This window comes from Ischnura elegans, chromosome 10 (assembly GCF_921293095.1).
Source record: "Ischnura elegans chromosome 10, ioIscEleg1.1, whole genome shotgun sequence".
Classification (NCBI taxonomy): Eukaryota; Metazoa; Arthropoda; class Insecta; order Odonata; family Coenagrionidae; genus Ischnura; species Ischnura elegans.
Window position 1 is genome coordinate 97,754,020 of NC_060255.1, and position 21,052 is coordinate 97,775,071.

A 21,052-nucleotide genomic window follows, 5' to 3' on the forward strand; every position below is an offset into this window, starting at 1 on the left:
TTTTTTCAATTGTGAAAAGTGTTAAAATTAATTAGTTTACCCATTACTTAGTACCCTATTTTTCAAAACTTTTCCCCCTTGGTTTGGGACCCCCCCAAACAAAATTCCTGGCTATGTCACTGAATGATGAAGTGCTAAACATGGTGGGCGAGGAGAGGAAACTTCGAGACGAGATTCAGAAGAGACGACAATTTTGGATGGAGTGAGTTTTGAGCAGGGATGATATGTTTAAATCCATGTGAGAAAGAAGAAGGTTGGGTAAGCAAGGGATGGAAAGGAAGAGATTAGGATTCATTGATACATAGATTGAAAGCTTGAAGGACTTATTCTAAAATGAATATAGGTCCAATCTGGACTGGCTCAGCTAACTCATAAAACACTCCAACTTAACCTACCTCAATCGGTAGAATACTAAAATGATAACATAATGGCTGATGCAGTGGCGGCTCGTGAGTCAAATGCTCGGGGTGGCACACTTCACCGGGGGATTGACATTTTTTTTAAATTTTGTATATTTTAGTGAGTTTTTAAGTCTATCTAGGTATTATATTTGTTTAATTTAAAATATTATAACTTAAATATTAATGATAGTAAAATTTAAACCAAAGCAAGGTATTCTGCAACAATGCAGCACCAAGTAGACGCCATATTATAATGCCGCCAGCTGTTGCGGCAGAGTCAACTCCCTAGGTACGTCGCTCTGCGCATATTCGGACGGCGTCCCAAGACTTCCATAAGGCACATGCTTAGACGCGTCATAGCACCAGAAGCCGCCACCACTACTACTCTCCATATATCTGCATGCTAATGCATTAGGACGTTCTGGCCAGCGCCCCGCGGCTACAAATGCAAACTTCTCGCTCTATTTTTGCGAGTTTTTCCTACATTTTCGATGTATGGGATTGAAAAAACACTTTTGTTGATTAGAGGTATAATTATATGTAATTGGAAGGGTATTTATTTATTTTTTCCTTTTTCAAATCTTTGGGAGGTGCGACATCCGAGAGTCCTTATGGGCAAGCCACCACTGACTCCAGGTGCAACGAATGTTGAAATTTTAGCATGAGTGCACCTACATCCAGAATCTTATTGCATTCCTGTTGTATAAGGATCCCATTAAAAGAGCTAATGTACTCCAGAAGTCCCCAATGTACTATGTACTTTCTTAAATTCTCACGCAGTCCAAACATATCTATTCTCCCTTTCTCCTTTTGATGTTTTCTAGCTTACCACCCCTCACCATTGTCCTAACATCCCATATTCCTAAATTCACTCAGAAAACCATTTCTTTGGGGGTTGGGGGGGGGGGGTAATTACAACGCCCACTATTTTCCACCACATGTATGTCTTAGAAAGTAGAAACTGTCCTGAATGTGGTCTGATTTCCTGGGTCCTACCCTTGCTTGCAAGGAGCATTCTTAGGGTCTTCATAGTGGAGTAACAGGTTGAGGAACAGAAGGGGTTATAGGAGGGAGTTGGATGGCAAGGGACTGACTGTGGTTTGGCCCCAGGTAATGAACACAAGCCAAAAAGAATGCACAGATTTTTTCCTAAGGTAACTGATGTTGGAGGTGAATCAAATCAATACATATTATGACTGTTTTTGACCCTTTATAATGATGATGAAAGAAGCAGCAAAATATTTATTTCCTGGCTCTAGCCAGCAGTGGTGCAGCGAGGGGGGGTTTTGGGGGATAAAACTTCCCCAGAGCTCAGAGAAATTTTTAAGTTAAATCTATTTTACTTCATTGGATTAATATTGCTTATAGAATAGTGGCAAAATATCCCTCATAAGGCCGTAAAACTCAACATTTTGAACCATTTATCTTAAATTTTTTTCTGGCGGAGGGCCCCCGCACCTACCGCTTACCCTGGTGGGTATACCACACCCCCAGGCACCTCAGTATTATCTAGTTACGCCTGAAGCCCCCCCTAGCCTTAATTCCTAGCTGCACCCCTGCTATCCAGGACCACCTAGGGCAGAATTCCCTGGGCCACAGAGGTAAGCATAGGCGGATCCAGGGGGGGGGGGGCACGGGGGCACGTGCCCCCCCCAGATCCTCAAAAATATGATAGATTTTTAATATGGTCCCATTATAATTTCGTTCGTTTTGTATAACAAGGTATCCTTGTGCCCCCCCCTGAACAAAATCCTGGATACGGCCTTGCTTGTGCCCCTCCCAGAAAGAAATCCTGGATCCGCCCCTGGAGGTTAGGGAGCTATTTTTCTTCAGGGGAGGGGAGCCTCACACCCTAACTCTACCCCAGGCCATAAGAATTCTGAGGCCGGCCCTGGCTGTAGCAAACAACATTGTGGTGAGGGTTTACTCCTGCACCTATAGGTGACAATAAATGGAAGCAATTCCCTTGTTTCAATTAAGAACATGTATGCAAAGACATTATATGACTAAAAGTGGCTTAACAGTATCATATTTTGAATAATCATTTGTTTAACATCACACTCAAAGCATTCTTGCATGTACAGGCTGCTAGTTAGCAATAAGCATTCGCACACTGTAGGTTTAAGTACCTAAACAATCACTGTGTATCATTTTCTAGCATATCTGAGGAATTGGAGACTAATGCATCATTTTTTTTCAACGAGTGAGGAGATTGAAATCGATATTCAGTTGTGGAGCTGACAATTAAATAAATCACCACTATGAAAATAGGAGTAATTTAATTGAAAAATATCGAATATGTACGAGAATTTAAGGAGTTCTGTGCACCTAGGAATAGCTGCCAACAACTCTGAATGTATTACACTATTTTAACACTTTCCCTACGAATGATGAAATTATGCGGCAGGACTTTTCTTGACCCAGGAGACGAAAAGGGGATCGGGTTGGTGTGGTGGCTAGAGTGTTGGCTTCCCACCCGGCGGGCTCGGGTTCAAATCCCGGCAGTGGCAGAGAATTTTCAGAGACTGCCCTATCCCTGCTTGAATGTTGTGTCGAGGACATTTCAAGCACAACACTGCGTCCGTCGGATGGGACGTTAAGCCGTGGTCCCCTTGGCACCTTTCGTTAAGAGCAGGCTAGTACCGATGCCGGGTTTCTCTCCTCCCTTCCTTACCTACCCTTCCCTCATGGTGCAAATGACAGAAAATTTTAGAAAAATTGTGACCTTGCCTGCCTAGCTGCCTTTGCGTGCTCTTTCCCTCGGAGGAAAATTGGAAAAAAACAATAATTACATAAGAACAATGATCCTCACCATTATTCCAGTATTACTCTCGGAGTACTTTATTTTGTGATCAGTATATGCTTCAAAACAAGATTTTTGAATCCATCAAAAACTTCATCTTTCATCTTTTTAAGCAACATAAGTGCACCCTATATGTGAACTATAGTTTTATCAACAATAGATATGGGAAGATATCTATGCCCACCTCATACGATGGCTGATTATCTGAAATCAGAATGAATTATACCAATAACCATTGGTATCGTCAGCATCAACACTTTGGGGGGGAGAAATGGGGGTTCCGGGTGCACCCCCCGGGACAGGACGGGGGTCCTCCCCCAGAAAATTTTAGAAAAATTGTGACCTTGAAATGAAGTTTGAACACTTATTTAAACCCAAAATCTTATATTTGTACAAGCAGGTTTTTCATTGAAACAATTTGTATTTAAACTGAAAGCATGCCTATAGTTCGTTTTTTTGAACAATTGGACTTGACAACAATGGAATGCCCTATACCGCACGCTTGATTCCAAGTCCAATCGTTCAACAAACAAACTATAAACATATGATCTTGTTTTTTCTCGGCGAATATTTCTTATAAATATTTCTCGGGTTTCTAGCCGAGTGAGAATTTTTTTTGGTCTAACGTTTCGACGGAACACTCTTCCATCGTCCTCAGAGAATTAATGTGCCGCAGGCCTGCCTTCCTGTGCTTATATAGCCGTTCAAACCGGGGGGCATTGTTGTCGCCTTCTGTCCGTTATCTTTTTGATTAGCGGTTTCCATTCCGTGCTTATCGTGTACCCAGAATCGCGATTTACTTTATTCTTCTCCAGCCGGATCTCAATGGCTTCTTGAGATCCGGCTGGAGACTAAACTATGTATATATAAACTACTATATAAAGTGCTATATAAACTAAAAATATATAAACTTTAATTACCATTGTCCTTTTTTTGTTTTTAAAAATGACAACAAGTTTCGTTGTCCCTCTGCTCGCTTAATTTTGTCAAGAAACACTTCAACGTACTTCCAATAAGTATCAATTAAAACAACTACAACACATAATGAAAAACAGTTAACATATATCTAAATAGTATAGAACCATTGTCGACTAAACACGCACAAAAAGACCGATCCATGTGGCCCCTGGGACTGCAGGTGCAGTGACCGATGACTCGTGTCTCTGAGACAAAAATAACCAACGCATGAGCATTAGGGGTGGTAGGGTGGCGGTGCACCTTAGCGAAAAAACTGTTGAAATTTCAACAGTTAATTGGGACCACTGCTGAATCCAACAGTAACTTCTGAATTCATCAATAACTTTTGGACTCTTAGTTACTGTCAGAGTTTACAGTTTTGGTTAGTTGTAACAGTTACTGCTAGTTTTTACAGTTACTGTTAGTTTTAATAGTTACTTTTAGTTTTAACAGTGGTCCCAATTTACTGTTAAATTCAACAGTTACTGTTGGATTCAACAGTTACAATTGGATTCAACAGTGGTCTCTATTAACTGTTGAAATTTCAACAGTTTTTTCGCTAAAGGTGAGAGGGGAGGTAGGGGTAGTGTGGAGCGGCGAGGAGAAAGCCCAGCACTGTGCTTGCTGATAGCGGCCGATCGGGTGGGCTTGCGTGCCTACTGTGTTATATATGCAATTAAACAAAAATATTACGATTTATATTAAATTTTTTAATACAATTTAGGGGGGACAAAACTGACTTTTCAAATATTGGGGTGGACGCATCCCCCATGTCCCCTATGGCGGCGACGCCCGTGCCCATAACCTCATTTGCTCTGAGCATGGCTATGGAATAGCCCTTGGGAAAAAATGATCATTTTAGCCTAGCTCTCGTGCACACCTTTTGGAACTAAAGCCAACGACAACACTTTTGGGCAAAATGGACATGCTGCTGGAGATCATACATCCCAGCCTTTTGTGCCGCAACTCACCCTCAGGCACACTCGCGGTCAAGGCTTGAGGAATTATTTTTTTCTGTACCTACCTATTTTTTCTCACATTCTCTGTGTAAAAATACAGTTCCTTCATCAGTGATGATAGGAGGAGACTAAAAAGTAATGCTTCCATTACTTTTATTAACCAGTTACTAGCCAAAAATACAAATAACGAATTTACGGAAGAACACCGACCTATGACACATTTTGATCCCTGAAACTTAAAAAAACCAAGTAAAATGACATTGCCTTCTTCTGCTATTATAAGCTTATGCTCATCACCACAAGCATTTTATTTTCCATGAAAAACTAAAAGCATCTTAAAATTTTAAGATATTACGAGTTCTTTCTGTTTTCGTACTTGCTTGCCCGCAATTTAAATATGATAATCCTCTTCTTGACTTTGCTCATGCAGCGCAATATCGAAGATTGGATGCAAAATAAATTCCAATGAATTTATGAATTAAGAGGCATATGGTCCTAATGAACAACAACTATATAATTCTGTAAACATTTATCTTATTATTGAACACAGGACAGCATATTAACTGAAGGCACGATAAGATTTTGGAGATTCATATCCTGCGCCTTCCATTTTCTTTCGTCATTTTTTAAAGAGCCAATCGAAATAAATAGATAAGAGAATATATCTTTTACTTTCGATAAAACTAATATTCCTATTTTGAGGGATATAAAAAATTAAGAAAACATTAAATGTATTTCATTACTTATTATTTATCATTTAGTTCCTTAGTTTCAAATTATATTTTACCACACCTGCTGACGTAACTAGTCAGAAGGAGAGAACATGGCGCAAGAATAGCAGTTCATTCATTGAAGTTTACTTTGTGTTCAGACAATCCTGTTTTGGGATTTATTATTATCTACCGTGTATTTTTGTATAGCATTCTTTCACGCATTGGTAGAAAAAGCCTCTATGTCAAGATGAGTGTTGATGCGTATGGTCCGAGTTCTCAAACGCTAACTTTTCTGGATACGGAGGAAGGAGATTTAATCGGCGCTGATACTCAAGGATCTGAGTTTGACTTCACAGATTTTACTCTGCCTTCACAAAGTCAAACACAGGCATCTCAGTTAGATGTTGGACAAAGCCATCCTCCTCAGGTTCAGGTAAGCTATGAATGACTTGGTTTTAATCCGGAAGATAATGCGTCAACGTGGTTACTCTTCGTTGAATGCACCATCATTATGACAAATTTATGCCGGTTAAATACATCCTTGAAAATTATTCCTTGTATGAGATTAACTATAGTTAGATGGTTACTTCAAATTGTTATCTTGTTTTGCAGGTAAATGGCGATATTGGCAAAAACGGTTTGGATGCTGATGTTGCCGCTACGACGCAAACATTGCGCGAGTTGCAGTTTGAGGAAGATGAGGAAGAAGCATACTACACGAAGGTAAATTTTTAGGGTGCTTTACATCAATTTTGTTTATGCTTGCTAGTTAAGAGTGAAATTTGTGGATTCTTATTCATTCCTAGAAGTAAACCTTTGACCCTTGTTCCTCCCAGTGGGCCCACGTTTCTATGTTATTGCCCTTGTAGTTTTAATGCTTACTACTTAGCGTCACTAGTCAAGCTATATTAGTTTAATATCGTTGTTCTTTGGTAGGCGAAAATAAGGCAATAGATTCGTATGGTGCTTGTGACTAAAATAACCTTTTCGAAGGCTTCCCATCATAGTAAATCAGTTGATATTTTCTCTGTAACACTTAGGATGTACTTACTGTTAAGTCGGCTCACTTACACGTAGAACTTCGACGGACATTTATTGTCCCGATTTAAGTCCACACACTGAACTCCTGCGAAAGGGGTTTAGTGCTTCATTATATCTCTCATACTTAGTAGTATTCTGTTGAAACTCATTACTTCATGTAACTGATTTGAGGTCGTGGTTGCCAATGTATTTTTTCATTTGTTTCATAATTTGTTATTGAAGTGGTGTATGTTGAGGAATATATTAACCCTTTCAGTGGCTCTGATTGTTCTTACGCAGTTGTATAGTTCCTTCAAATTGCTGCATTACAATTAGTTCTCATTATATGTCACCGCCATACAATTTGCCTATATTTTGCCACATCTGATTCTTCGTACGCTTATTTTTCATAATGTGCATAGCCTCGAAATTCATTGCAATTCTTTTTTAAATTCAAATGTTGGATGTGATCTTTGATCTGTCACGTTTTTATACAGGATTTGCCCGAGTTCGCCTGCAAGTACTGTGGGATACATGACCCCAGTTGCGTGGTGATGTGCAACATATGCAAGAAATGGTTCTGCAATGGGCGGGGAAATACGTCTGGATCGCACATAATCAATCATTTAGTCCGAGCTAAGCATAAGGTAAGAAGACTGTTATTTGCGCTTTTGAGAACTCAGTTGACAGAGTAATCCCTTCTTGTCCATCCAAATAGCTTTCATTAATTCCTGTGATCAGTATAATATTTTGCTGAACATGTATGACCCCTGAAGCGAAATTTGCGTAGTGGTCATGCTGAAATCTTTGTTGAAAAAAGGGACTTACCATGAGTTGGTGTAAGTTAGCAAATGTGACTTCAAAAAGATGATATAGTGGAGTTCAGTGTAAGTGGTGTGAATGATGGGCTCCTGCTGGTACTGTGCTTTCATTGGTGAAATTCAGTTCATCCTCCATTGAAGAGTGCACTTTTTACTTGTTATGTTTGTACTTCTGGAACTGGTTGTGGATCAATCTCTTAAATGCCTTTTTGTGCTGGAATTGTGTTATGGGAGCAGTTTTGATTGGCTTGTTATTTTTAGTGATAAGAAATTAATTACCTAATGTTTTTATTAATACTTGGTGAACAAGTGGTAGGGTGTTGGGGGAGAGAATTTTATGGAGTCTTATACTTAGCCCCAAAATTGCCAATCCTGAAAAGAATTCAATGGATGGATTTGGAAAAGAAGTTATGGAGAAAAATGAATTATCAACATTTAGCCATACTCACTTGAGTTGAAAGCATAATGAATTAGAAAGTTGCCATGTACTTTTCATGACTTTTATCATAGTTAGAGATTGTTTAATTTGTTCATGGAGAACCTCTTACTGAAGAAGGACCAACCATGTTAAGCACAACAAGTCATGTGAGGAAGGGAGGTGTAGCTGAGAAGTGAGCACTTGCTCAACGTGAGTTATTGAGGATATGGACTAATCGGTGTAAGGGTGAAGATCATCAAGATTTCTGTGAGAATTGCTTTGGAAGTAGGCGACATAAAAAAATGGTAAAATGTGGGCCTCTCTACTTTACAAACTTCATCGCAGTTAATTAAACAAAATGATGACTGAGCTCATTGGAGACTGTTTATTTATGTATTCACTTTTACAACAGCATACACGAATTAAGTGCGGGAAATTGAATTAATGGTCTAATACAGATTTCTTTGTAGTTACTCTAAAAACAGAATTATTAACTTCCTATTAACCACTTTCATAAATTAGAGCATTCCCATCAGTCGTAATTAAGGTAATTTCAGTTTATGAATAATTGATTTATCAGCTGTAGGTAATAAAAAATACAATAAAAAACAGTGGTAATAATTCTGTGAACTAGACCAGAAAAACTGTGTGTCAGAAAACCATTTTGGGATAATAACTATGGATAAATATTTTGTGCAGTTTAACAAATGGTATAATATGTATAGATTGCTGTATCAATGAAACAAAGTACATATTTACATATAATATGAAATTAGAGTTAACAATAGTGGCTAGCATTGTCATCTCAGGTCAACCATCCTAAGATTCAGTTCTAGGCTTCAGCTTAGGGTTATAAGATGTTACTTATTAATCCAAATATGTTTGAAGATTGGCTTCTGTTGAGAAGTGCATGTAACAGTAAAGTTCTGGGAATGCTTAATGATTTTTTGGGTGTTAATTTAATATTTTTAGTTGCTTTCCTTAGAAGATCTGAGTTTTAAGTTTTATTGAAATAGTTAATTTTGCAATGTTCATCATTGCTATATCTCTGATTCCTTGTTGGACTCATTAATGTATTCCTTATGGGACAGACATTTCTTGTTTATTTTAGTTGCTGCTTGATTTTTTTCAGCTCTTATCAATGTCTTATCAGCAGCTGATAAGGCTGGTTACAGTGATATGACTGTTTCTTGACATTCTAGTTAAAAATTATTTTTAGTCCTATATTGATGTAATCAGTGCCAGGATTGGTTTCTTATGATATGGAAATAATGCTGCTTAGAAATTATGTATGCCTTTATTTATAGCCAAGATATCCAATGAATGCTCAATAAGATGACCATGATAGAAGTTTTTCATGCTGTTTTTAGCATCGATTCATCCAGAAAAATGGCAAGTGTGTTCAGTGATGCATGAACTTCATTCATTCATGTGATATTTTTCCAAATTTTAAGGCCACATGAGTGTTAGAAAGTGGATGAGGAAAAAATGATAGATTTAAATTAATTTCAACGTAAAGTTAGTGGTATTTGAATGAGAAATGTGCCTACATTTTGAAAGTAAGAATGATCATCTGAAATTGATCTGGAAAGTAATAGGGTGTAATGGCTATTTAGCGGTAATAATTGGAATAAAAATTAAGTATCTTAAATAATATACAGTGGAACCTCGTTAAAGCGATTGCGAGACCCCTGCCATTATGAGAGATAGCTGATGCACCGTCAATTGACCCTATAATAAGCATGTTAAAAAATTTGATTTTACGAGGCCCTTTCGGTGTTGGCACTCGCCATAGCAAGAGTTTCGCCAGGGAGATCGCCAGAAAACCTTCACCAAGAGTCCCTTATTTCTGTAATTTCTTGCGATCTGTGAGAAATGAAGTTAACATGGAGTGCTCAGTCTCAAATTCATGTAGTAAACTGTCATTTGATAAATAAGTAGTTCATTTTGGTGAAAATATTGATATATATGATAGAAAAAAGTCTTCCAAGGCAGGAACATTATACAACCTTCCACCGTTTTCGACTGCAGAAACAAATGCATTACGTTATTTCACTTAACTGTTGCTTAACGTACAGGAACAATAAACATACACCAATGGAAGCATTTGAGGCATTAAATAACCGCAATACAGTTTTATCAGTTAATTTTTGAATTTTCAGTTTAAAATACCAAAATAATAGAATGATTACGTAAATGCACTAATTAAGTGCATAGTAAAATGGCTTCGTTGGTTGTGCATTGGCATAATGATTGACAAAACAATGCTTTGCATGATTTTTATTCAGTGCGGGGCTTATAAATTGTTTGAATAGTTAGTCGTTGTTTGAGTAAGGAAATTTAGTGATGCAAAAAAACTTCGCCTTTGGTCTGGATTTATGCTTACATTTATCGGATATAATTTATCTGTCGCCGCACCACTCCTGTTCTTGTATAACTGTTCGCAACAGGTATATTGTCTATTATTTGCTCCACCTCCGGTAAAGCGAGAATTCGCTATAGCGAGTGTTTATTGGAGCACTGTGGGATCTCGTTTTATCGAGGTTGCACTGTAATATGTAGACATCATTTAATGAATAATATTGCAGACATTTAGGCTATTTTGATTAAAAAATCCAAGGAAAGTCTAAAAAAAACAGCGAAACACATCGTGGGCATTGGTCTATTCTCTACTGCCCAGAGAACAAAAGATCGATTACTTACAACTCAAAATACAGCATTGTTTTCCTCAAAATTGACTTAAATACAATCTGACGACAGTTAATAATGTGCAGTGAATACTTGAGGCAATATATTAATTTAATTTCTAACAAACTGCGAGCAAATTACTACGATTGAAGACTAGTGGTGAATATTTTACCATAGATTGAATTTCTCGCAGTGGTAGGTGTCTACTTCAAAATGGCCTTGTAGGAACCATTCTTTTATATGCTATTCAGAGGTCAATTGATGATGTCCTGTGATCTCTTGCTTTTGAGGGGTCTTGCAGTTGGGCATGCTCGTATTAACATTGTTCTTCTGTATGCGTTGCTGTTCTTGCATAAATATTCCATAAAACTCAGGCTGAAGAACTTACTATTAATGGTAAAATTGAGAAGTATGTAATAACATAATGGGCTGTTGCATGTACAGTCACTTTCAAAAGTAGGTCCCCATGGCCAGCGCGAGCAACTACGTTTTTCTTGGAGGTCGAACTTCGGGTATTGGCTATGCCTTCTGTGTCTTGAACGGGCCAGTTTGACTTACTCTCACCGTCCGCGCAAGTCTTCCCTAGGCATTCTTCACTATTCCTAAAGTCTTCGCGACTCCCAGTGCCACAACACAAGGCGAAGCATATGTTCTCAGTCATGGGATTCCCACCCTGATAGTATTCTGAGATGGATATTCCGAGTAGTCTGGCTTGCACTAAAAAATAATGAGACGTATCTGCGTCGCAACGCACATATGAGGAAGAAACGAAAATTGGAATTTACCTCTGAAAGAGTATTCAAAAAGTTTCCTACAAAATAACCTTCTAGATTATACCTTTAACACGTTATTACCAACACCATCAATATATATTGCTCTATGTTTAAGTATTTCAAACACACTGTTTGGCGCATTCATTATTCCTAACCATTTTCTTAGGATACATATGTTTACCATGGTTTATACTACATTTTTCTACGTGTCTCATCACACGAGAAATCAAGAATATTAATGTGTGCTAAATTGTAATGTTTAATTCTGTATCATATTTATTCCAGTCGCTACTAACATATCCTATATGAACAAATATTTAAATAATGCTTTATACATTCGAGGTATCAGGAAGTAATTAACCGACATCTTTATGTTCATCGAAAGTTCGAATGTCTTAATAGTTACCATAAATATATTTTCTATAATGAAAATACCAACGGAAGCATTAATTACATGACTTGTGTGCCTATTTCTTACCATTTAAAGGCACATTAATACTATATGTTTTATATTTGCCCAAGTGGTTTTACATCATAAATAGAACTTACACTCATGTAATGAATACCTTGAGTCAGTCTTACGTGCAAACAAATACTGATCATATTCCTACTGACACTAAACTACGCACACATAATATTCATCCAATAAAAATATACCGTGTTGGGTACCTAATGACTATTTCTGCATTATTAATACAAATTGAACTTATGAGCTGCCAAATATACTGCTTGGGATGTAGCGTTTGACGGTGTGGAAACTTAGGCGACGACAAAAGAGGGACAAGAAAAGAATGAAGGCATCCGAGATGTGAGTATAAAAAAGAAAGGAAAAGGTGAGAAGGATGGAGAGGAAAAAACGAAGAAGTGCTATCCATGGTCGAGAGATTTTTGGTAAGGGGGGAGGGGAAGGATGAAAGTAAGGATATGGTTAGAATGAAAGGGCCTAATGCGAATGGGCGTCACTTTTAATTAAAGGGGTAAGTTCAAGTTGGGAGGGGCGCAGGCACGGTGATTCGTAAAATCTTCAATTCAGAAAGGCAGGTAAATGATGTTTTTCTATGACCACCATAACTGGTTGACTCACCATCATAACTCCACGCACATGTTGCTTGTACTGTTTTTCTTAAAAAAATGAACAATATTAATGTAAGAGTATTTCCCATAAACAAAAGGACAACACTTCCTACGACGCATTATGGTCTAATAGCCTGCCATTTCACTTGATGCCAATAAACATCTCGCTGCTTCTTTTAGTGAAAATTTATGTTCATCATTAAAGCAATTCAATAAAATTTAAAGACAATCCAATTGCTTATTCGAAAAAATAATGCAAAATTATCTTCTCCCATAAAAAATCGCCGTACCGGTAGTTTTGACCGGTAAAAATTTAAAAACTTCTTCTGATTTTCTATTCACAGTATGGGAATAAGTTGCGTTATTCAAAATGTAGGCACTACTTGTAGTCCGAATAACCTACTACTTGGGGAGTGACTGCTATTTAACTTGTAAACATTGAAAAAATGTCTGAAAATCTTTAACCGCCGGCATGGATGAACGCGATGACGGATGGTAACCGTGACACAAATGACAATATTTACATAGGCGTATATATTTACGTATTTTTCACCAGGCGATGTGAAGAAAATATATTGGAGTAACATGCTCGAAATGCTCCGAAAATTTATTTGCACAATATGTTTTGTATAATTTTACCAAACTACACAGATGTCTCCTCTCTTCCTCGTGCGATGGGTTACTTGCCGGAAAAACCCATATATTCTTCTCCGCTTTCTTCGGTGGTGGAATTGTTTGGCTGTGTGGGGGGGGGGGGGGGGAGGTTCACGCGGCCTTCCTACCTCTGAAATCGTGCGTGGGGCTCTTGACGACGGTTAAAGTAGTCAAGTTGCACCATTTGTACTACCTGATCAAGTCGAATCGATCCCCAGTGGACAAGGAACGTGTAAGCAATACGCAAAGGTCGACTTCGGAGAATAACGGAGACGGCTGCGCCAGGTATGGGGACAGACTTTTGAAAGTGACTGTACATTTTGGAAGAGCTACACACAACCCATTTCAAGTGAACCAGGATGCATATGTCGAATGTGTCTCAATGCCAGCTGTCTTTGTTTAGTTTTTCCCGAACACTGCAACAGCAGTGCTTCAAACATGGGTATCTATGGTTTTGAAATAAGTAGTAGTCACCAAACTGCACCAAAGAGTCTGCTCAAGATAATTCATAAACAAAGTTCACTAATTACCCAGTCAAATATACTGAATGTTCATATTTTTTTTGGACCTGCAAATGCTTGAAACTGAATTTTCAGTCGCTGGAGACTTTTACACACCTTAAAGGCCAGTGATGAAAACCAGGAGGATCGCAGCTGGTGCACTGATGTGTACCGAAGCAATTACCACCATGTCAACTCATGCTGGGAGAACTATGTATGGAAGTGATGTGCGAATCATTCAAACTGTTCATGGAACAACTGGAGCTCTCTTGTATAAGAGACATGTTGGTCTTGGGATTACCTGGAGAAATACCACGATATTGAATGTAATTTAGTTCAGTACATTTTTTGATGTTCTATGGCTCTGGCCCAGGTTTCAACTTAGCTAATGCTATTTTTAAGGTTGACAGGAAAGGATCGAATGGTCTGAAGATATTTTGGTGAATCAGTAGGATGGGAATGAAGAAGTTGTGAGATGTTTGGAATCAATGCCAAGTGTGTGATTTTAATTGCTGCTTCTTGATTATTGGTGTTATTATTGCATATCATAACAGTTTGAATTGTTTTGGCAGGAGGTGACGCTGCACAAAGATGGCCCCTTGGGAGAGACGGTGCTTGAGTGCTACTCATGTGGTGTCAGGAACGTGTTTGTGTTGGGTTTCATCCCAGCCAAGGCTGACTCTGTGGTCGTCCTCCTGTGCAGGCAGCCATGTGCAGCCCAGAACTCCTTGAAAGATATGAACTGGTAAGAGAAGGGAATCTAGTAAGAAGAATAATCTCCTAGATGGTACTATGATTATCTATCTTAATAGAGGTTAAAAATGTAGTAGAGAAGACTCCTGATTATCTGGCTGCGGTTTATCCCGGTCGCGCATTATCTGTGCAAGAGTTCGCAGTCCTTCGAAGTTTTCAGCGATCTTTATGAAAAGGTAAAATCGGAAGGAAAAGCTCAGTGATATTTGCATTTTTAAATGCAATGCTATACCAGGCTAATTATTTCCATTAGAATCCCCTTCTTAAAGTGGAATTATTTTATCTACTTGCTGACAAGGAATGTTTCAAGTATACTTAGACCTCTGCTCTAGCATTGTAGACGACGATCAGCGGTGGGAAAAAACTCTTAATTAATTTTAGAAGATTCTTCAATGGCTAATCATTCGTAAATTCAGAGAAATGTTACCTACGATCTTTAATTGTATACTTTATGTTGCAGATGCACAATTATTGCTATGGCCTCGCGTGAGGTTGAATATGGTCTAAGGGAACCGTAGATTTTGGGCATGCTTACGCCTTTACCAGTCAAGGCCAAACTGGAGTGGAAGGGAATAGGAGAAGTGAAAGTGGTGGAGGAAGTGGAAGTAAAGATAGCTTGAGTCGTTGCCAGGCACTCGCCTTTGTAGACAATTTGCCTTAAGTCTTGGTTTTTTATAACCACTACTCTGCTATTATGTCATTGTGCACCTGTTGCCTTCATGGTAGTTCCGTGCTCCTCTTTTCCAAGCATTGCGGTGCGGGATCAGGCTCGGTGATTACAGATCTGCATCCCGCAGCAGTTGCATCCGGGCCAACTTGTGTGAGACAAGACTACTCGGCTTGGTGCCTGTCAGTGTAGTTTCTGACGTTGCACAGTGGTTTCGAAGCATTCGTTCGAATCACTTTTCTGACTCCTTCACCTCGCAGCCACGGGTATATGGTTTTCGGAAACCAGGTCTTACATGTAGCAGTAGGAATACGAGTACAATCACATTATCACCGTGAAAAAGATTGCGAAGATTGTCTGGAAGAGAAAGCTCTTGACGATTCCGGAAAGCAATCTAAAATAGTAGATAATGTTCGTAAGTAACAATATTGTGTTTGATTTACGTAAGGTATGAATATTACAGGAAATAAGAGTAAAGTTTGGATTATCTGTGTTTTGCGATTAATCGTGCCGCCTCTTCCCCATTGTTAGCCTGGGTAATCGGAAGTGTGCTGTATGTGTCATCATGTTTTTTGTGCATCATTATGACTGAAATAGTCTGTTATGAATAGTAAATTATATTATATGCTGAAACTCTGATTTGATATAAAATAATTTCGATTTTGGCTTATTATTCCATTGGACCACCAACTGCAACCCAAATGGTAATGAAAATGAACTAAATATGCTAGGGAAGAACATCCTTATTCTGGAATTCTAAGCAAAGGAATATCATATTAATGATTAAATTTTGGCAACTGGATGTTTTCTTACCCCTGGACAGAATGATGACAAATTTTCTATTAAGAAGCCTTGTGTATGCAAATTTTTTGCTTACTATGTCATCACAAAGGAGAATCTTATTTTTATTAAGCATGCATTGATATATTATATATGTATTGATAGTTAATGAGAATTGAACATGGTGGTAACAGCAGCATGCATTGTTGTGTGTTGACTTACCTCAAGTTTTAAGGTTGATTGTTGCCAGGGGAATTGTTGCTTACATGGCATGCTGATCAAAACAGACTCCTCATTTCTCAGTGGGTTTAAATGAACCTTTGGATGGTTGGATGTTGAATCACTATTAGCTAAACTCTGCAAAGTGAAAAGCTTTTATCTTCTATCTATGAAAATGTTCAATAAGCCCAGAGTTAATGTGTTTTGGAAGGGTACTAAGTAGCTCTATTCTATTCTACTTATGATTTTCATTAGTTACTTAAGCTTTTAAATAAATGCATTGATAACTTTGTCTATTATAGGCAGCTTTATAGGTTCAATATTGACCAGTTTCAACACACTCATGTCATCATTGAGATTACCAGAGTATTTCCTCTTGATAATGACATATGAGTGTTGAAACCAATGGAGGTTGTATTCAATATAGGTGAGTGGAAAAGAAAAACCTGTGTGGAATAGACAAAGTTATAAATATATTTATTTTACCACGAGTAAATTCTATAATGTCAGCTCAGATACAATTGAAAATATGACTAGGCTGTGTTATATTGTACAACACTGATGGTTGCTCTTGTTGTTTACCAGGGATCAGGAGCAGTGGAAGCCCCTGATTGCCGATCGCTGCTTTCTCTCATGGCTTGTCAAACTCCCGTCTGAACAAGAGCAGCTCCGTGCCAGGCAAATATCCGCTCAGCAGATAAACAAGCTTGAAGAACTCTGGAAGGACAATGTGGATGCAACATTCCAAGATTTGGAGAAGCCTGGTGTGGACGAGGAGCCCCAGCAGGTACTCCTCAGGTGAGTGCTAATTGTCATTGTTCAAAAGAACAGCAACTTTGTATTGGCTATTGTCTGCCCATCCTTGGTTGGCACCTTGCCAAGAAAAATTTGCTTTCACAGATTCATTGACTGACAAAAAAATGAATCAAGTTTCATCTGCTTCAGTTTTCTGGTCATTCTTGCTTTGAGCAGAAATTGTTCTACTTCACTTAGTTTATTGAATTCGTCCTTAGGGTGATTACTAGCCCAGTTAACATCAATTATTATCCTAACGGCACGTCGCATTTCAACCACTGAAGGCATAGACATTGTTTCCTCCTCTTATTTGGAACTACTTTCAGAAATTTCTTCATCTACCTCAGCTGCAATCAATTCATCAACGTCGTCATAAATTTAGATGTCACATGGGCCAAAATGTTCTTGAACGTCTACCAGGGTTCCCACTCAACCGTGAAAACCTTAAAACTGTGAATAACCCGTGAATTCTGTCTACCGTGAAAAAACCTGGAAATAGCCGTGAATTTCGTCATAAAACCTTAAAAATCTCTCAAACTTGATTGTAGATCTGTGATTGACGGATAAAAGGAAAAATCGATTTTTCGATCATATTTCAAGGTCAGTCACTCGCAGACACTGTCCATGCATTTATCTGCACACGGATATTCGAAACACAAATATTGGGCAGTGTGTCATGATGACACACAGACCTTACGGCTGTGATTTGGAAGACCGTTTGCCAAAGTGATCATTAACCCTGGCGAGAAATCAGACACCTCTTCACTTCCTCGTCACCATCCATTTTCCCACTCACAACCTTCAGCCGGGCCTGAATTTTGCTAACAATAGGCGACGTCATAAGAGCACTTTCATGGCTGCGTTTGCATTCCCGGCATTCATCACGTTTTCTGTATATTTTTAGTTAATATGCAGCCTATGATTGTTAAGTGATCAATATTTCTTCCTAAAATGGCTTATCATCAGACCGTGAATTTGACGCAATTTAGACTGTGAAAACCTGGACAAAACCGTTAATTTTATAATTTAGTTACTGTGGGAACCCTGTCTACGCAATCATCAAGTTCATCATTTTCTCTCTGCGCTTTCTCCGACATTTCTATGGGCCTGTCACTCTCCTCTCAAACAAATCCAGCATTAACGTGTATTTTTGATTATTTCCAAAGCCCATTGGGGTGCTTTTACTCCCTTAAAACATTGGGGATGCATGGACTTCCCTAATACAAATGGTTTTAATTTATCCGAACCGTCCATATGCAATAACAAAAGAACAGGCAAACTGTCTTTACTTTTCTTCCCTCCTTTGCAGGGGTCTGCTGGAGTGGCCAAAGTTTTTTTCTGGGAGAAGGTTAAAAAATAAACTGAAAAATGTGAAAATATAAAAATATTGCATTAACACAGCTCTCCGCTCAGTTCTCCTATAGGTCAATCTTTTAGCACATACATAATTCTTCTGTTTTACATACTTTATCACCTGCTCCATTCATTTCATTCTTGGACTACTTCTGCTGTTCTTCCCTTCCATCTTTCCTTCATAGATAATTTTCATCAGGCCCTTGTGTATCATGATGTGGCCAATTTTATTGTTCTGGCTTCTACCCAAGGTTTTGAGAAGACTTCTTTTATCGCCTAAGATTTCAAGAACTTCCACATTACAGGCTGTCCCCGACTTTCGCACGCAATGCGTTCCCGAAAACTTGTAAATCGAACCATTGACTTCCATACTAGTTAGGGTTTAATGTGCCAAAAGGCGAAATATATGTACTAAAACCTTATTTTTTTCACGGATTTTATTTCAATTAACTTAATTTTAATAATTAGTTAATAAAATTCCTCAAATCATCTACCGTATATCTCCGAATATAGTCCCCCCTTTTTTTCCAAAAATGGCCGCGGAAAAGTAAGGGGGGGGGACTATAATCGAGTGTAATCCAGTTTAGCATACTAAAGGTGACCATAAAGTAATAAATAACGGCATAATGGCTAATGTTCTCGTAGTCTTTCTATTTGAGTATATTTATGAGGATTATAATCGGATATATTAGTAAATACTGCCACGTTTTACCGGAAATTAAGACAATTTTTACCACAAATGTTGTACAGATATGATTATTCCGATTCAAATAGCATATCGAATATGCGTTTTCACGGAATCCATCGGGTAGCCGCTAATTTTTCTTGGAAAAGTATTGTTAGAATAATTCAATCGACACTGATCACTTAATGACGCAAAACAGTAAATAATTAAAATGAAAACTAAACACACACTATCATTACATTAATCGAACACTAGAATTGAATCAATAGTATATGTACCCGTCGCTCATTTAATAACTACACGATTTAAATAATTGCGAAAAATAAACAGATAAAGTGAACCTTTCGTGACGATTTAGCATTTCATTGCGTCCGTAGCTACTATATGTCCATGTGCCCGTGCGGTTCGTGTTTACAACCACTGCCTTTACCGCCTTCGCAGGACAAGAATGCGCAATAGGTGATGCATTTGTTTCTGAAAAGGCGCAGTAATCGACGACTTTAAACCAGAAGCGCCGGCATTACTGCATTTGATCGAAATACAGCGACTCAGCATCGAAAGTGTAATCAATTTATTGAGGAATATCTTCAATTCGTCAGGGTAAATAGGATCGATAAATTACGTCGCATAACGTTTCGCAATTATTTCCGCGATATTTTCTTTATTAAAAATAATTTTACGTTCAACAGTGAGGTGATGGATCAAGTAGAAAGATGAGGATCAATCCTGCCGCAGATTAGAGGCCTTCAAAGACGGAGTTTCGATGCCAATTTAAAAATAGCCGTTGCAGAATATGCCGTAAATCATAGTATTTACAGCGCTTGCAAAGCGCTAATACATCGCGGAAGTCATTTCGGGGGTCTCGATGCGGCAGATTCAAAGAATTAGAGGAAAATATCGTCGAATTTGTGCACAAATGCAGAGCAGAAGCTCTTTGTGTAACTTATGCAATGATTCGCGACGAGGCATTGAAAATTGATATAATTTTTTTTCAGTTTTAATGTTTGTTGGAAAAAGTTTATTACTTAATTTTATTACTTTGATATTTGTAAGTCCTGTAGTTTAATTGTTTTGCTTAGCAGGCATTTGATAGCAATATTTTTATAATACAGTGGAACTTGGTTAGTACGTTTCTGAAGGGACCACGAAAAATGAACGTACTAACCAGGAAAACGTACTAACAAGGAAAGTAAATAATAGCAGTCGGGGTTATTGCAATCAGTGAAAAAGTCGTCATAATTACAATTACTATCGGTAGTTCTCATAGGATCGCCTTCCTGAACTCTTTTCACATTTAAAATCAAGAAAATGAGCGCTACCATGAAAAACAATACCATGTGAATAAAAATCGCAATTTTTCATGGACATCCCGGAGACGATTTCATGATTACGGCGTCTATCTCCCGTGATTTATCCTATATATATTTACAGAACGAGGACGAGTGAAGCTCAGACAAGCAAATGCAAGTCATTTTTCTTTCTCACAGCGTACTCGGAGAATATAACAACAACCCGGAGTAAGTCAACTGGTTTTTTAAACATCATAAAAATTGGGCAAAATTATATTGACTTTCAAATTACGGCAACAGCCGTAGACATTCGCTTCTGGAATGATACCATTTCGATTGTAAAATCGATCGATATATCGACTGATGACACGCAATATTATTAGATTACGACGTAATTACAAGAAACAGTTGAAATTTACTTTCAAAATTTGTCTAATGTCGTCTGCTTTCGTTCCGAGATCAAGTATTTTTAAGCTAAGCTTCGCGTGGAGATCCAGAGGATCGTCTGCTCCCGCAACAGTAGTTAAGTAAATACGCACGACGTCGAGTTTATGGGGCAGTACTGCTTTAGATAATGTGGGAATTGTCTAATACCGTTAAGACTCATTTCTTCATCATGATAACTCGTGCAATAGCAACAATTGCCCACTCACGAACTTTGTGCGCAGCAGTGGGCACTCCCAAGCGCTCCAAAGGCAACAGAAGGTGAGGAGCTCGGGGTGGGGAAAAT

The 21,052-nt window shown here is 38.3% G+C and overlaps 1 protein-coding gene across 1 annotated transcript in view; it reads left to right on the forward strand.

Moving 5' to 3' along the window:
- The first annotated feature begins 5,915 nt into the window (after positions 1-5,915).
- Positions 5,916-21,052, forward strand: part of LOC124167374 (regulator of nonsense transcripts 1) — a 42,120-nt gene continuing 26,983 nt past the window's right edge. Inside the window, exons 1-5 of the mRNA XM_046545392.1 lie at positions 5,916-6,266; positions 6,446-6,556; positions 7,351-7,500; positions 14,354-14,526; positions 16,786-16,998. Of these exons, the coding sequence (XP_046401348.1) occupies positions 6,081-6,266; positions 6,446-6,556; positions 7,351-7,500; positions 14,354-14,526; positions 16,786-16,998 (833 nt within the window). The 5' untranslated portion in view covers positions 5,916-6,080. The remainder of the gene's footprint in view (positions 6,267-6,445; positions 6,557-7,350; positions 7,501-14,353; positions 14,527-16,785; positions 16,999-21,052) is intronic.